Source organism: Triticum dicoccoides, unplaced genomic scaffold, assembly GCF_002162155.2.
Source record: "Triticum dicoccoides isolate Atlit2015 ecotype Zavitan unplaced genomic scaffold, WEW_v2.0 scaffold114815, whole genome shotgun sequence".
Classification (NCBI taxonomy): Eukaryota; Viridiplantae; Streptophyta; class Magnoliopsida; order Poales; family Poaceae; genus Triticum; species Triticum dicoccoides.
In genome coordinates this window covers 1-1,276 of record NW_021179674.1, presented here as the reverse complement: position 1 = coordinate 1,276, position 1,276 = coordinate 1, and the positions used below count along the sequence as shown (strand labels likewise).

Below are 1,276 nucleotides of genomic sequence, written 5' to 3'. Positions count from 1 at the left end.
TCGAACCGGTACTAATGATACCATTAGTACCGGGCCAAAATCGAACCGGTACTAATGTGTCTCACATAAGAGGTAATAGCACTGCAGGTCCCTGAACTTGCATGTCAGGTGATGGTTTGGTCCTTGAAGTTGCAAAAGTGGATTATTTGGTCCCTGAACTTGTCATGGATGTGCAAGTTTAGTCCACAGCCAACCAAAACTCGCCAAGTGGATGCCAAGTGGCCTGGCTGGTCAGCGCCGTGAGTTTTTCACTTAGCCCCCTCCCTTTCTCTACCACCGCCTGTTCCGCACCGTCTCCTCCAACTGGAACCGGTTCCTCACCGACGTGCCGGGGGCCGCCGCCAAGACCAAGGGCTCGGCCCCGCCGGCGGCGACGGTCTCGCTCTCGCTGCCGTTCCTCTTCGCCTTCACCTTCGACCCCGTCTCACGCCGCCTCCAGTGCCAGGCGCTCGACCCCTTCTCCCGCCACTGGCTGCTGCTGCCCCCGGTCCCCTGCGGCGCCGCGGCCGGCTCATTCGCCGTTGTGGGCCTCCCCGCGCGCGGCGAGATCTACGTGCTCGGCGGCGTGGAGGAGGGCGGCGACAAGGCCGTGAGCAGCGTGGCCGTCTACAGCGCGGCGACCAACGGGTGGGGGCAGGTGGCCGGCATGAGGACGGCGAGGGGCTACATGGCGGCCGACGAGGTGGGCGGGCGCGTGGTGGTGGCCGGCGAGGACGGAGAGGCGGAGGTGTTCGACCCAGAGGCCGGTCGCTGGTCGCCCACGGCTCCCCGTGGCGGCCCGGCCGTGGCGAGGTACGACGCTGCGGCGGCGGGCGGCAAGCTGTACGTGACGGAGGGGTGGGCGTGGCCGTTCGAGCGCGCGCCGCGGGGCGCGGTGTACGACGCGGCGGCGGACGCGTGGTCCGACATGGCGCGCGGGATGCGGGAGGGGTGGACGGGCTCCTGCGCCGTGTCGGGCGGCCGGATGTACATCGTGGCCGAGTACGGCGAGTGGCGGCTGAAGCGGTACGACGAGCCGCGGGACGAGTGGCGGATGGTGGCCGGCGGCGGGGTGCCGCAGGAGGTGCGGCGGCCGCACGTCGTGGCGGGCCAGCTGGAGGAGGTCGGCGGCGGCCGGCGCAGGATCTACGTGGTCGGCGCGGGCCTCGACGTCGCCGTCGGCACCGTCGTGTCCGCCGCCAACCACGGCACCGGCACGGAGGAGGAGCGGGTGGAGTGGGAGGTCGTCAAGGGCCCCGAGGAGTTCGTCGGGCTGGCGCCGTGCAACGCGCAGGTC

The 1,276-nt window shown here is 69.7% G+C and overlaps 1 protein-coding gene across 1 annotated transcript; it reads left to right on the top strand.

Annotated features, from left to right (window-relative positions):
* Positions 1-256: 256 nt before the first annotated feature.
* Positions 257-1,273, top strand: LOC119343078 (F-box protein AFR-like; the record flags this gene model as incomplete). The annotated part of the gene is made up of 1 exon (XM_037614264.1): positions 257-1,273. A coding segment is annotated over one exon (1,017 nt), but the record flags the coding sequence as incomplete, so codon positions are not given.
* Between the last annotated feature and the right edge of the window lie 3 nt (positions 1,274-1,276).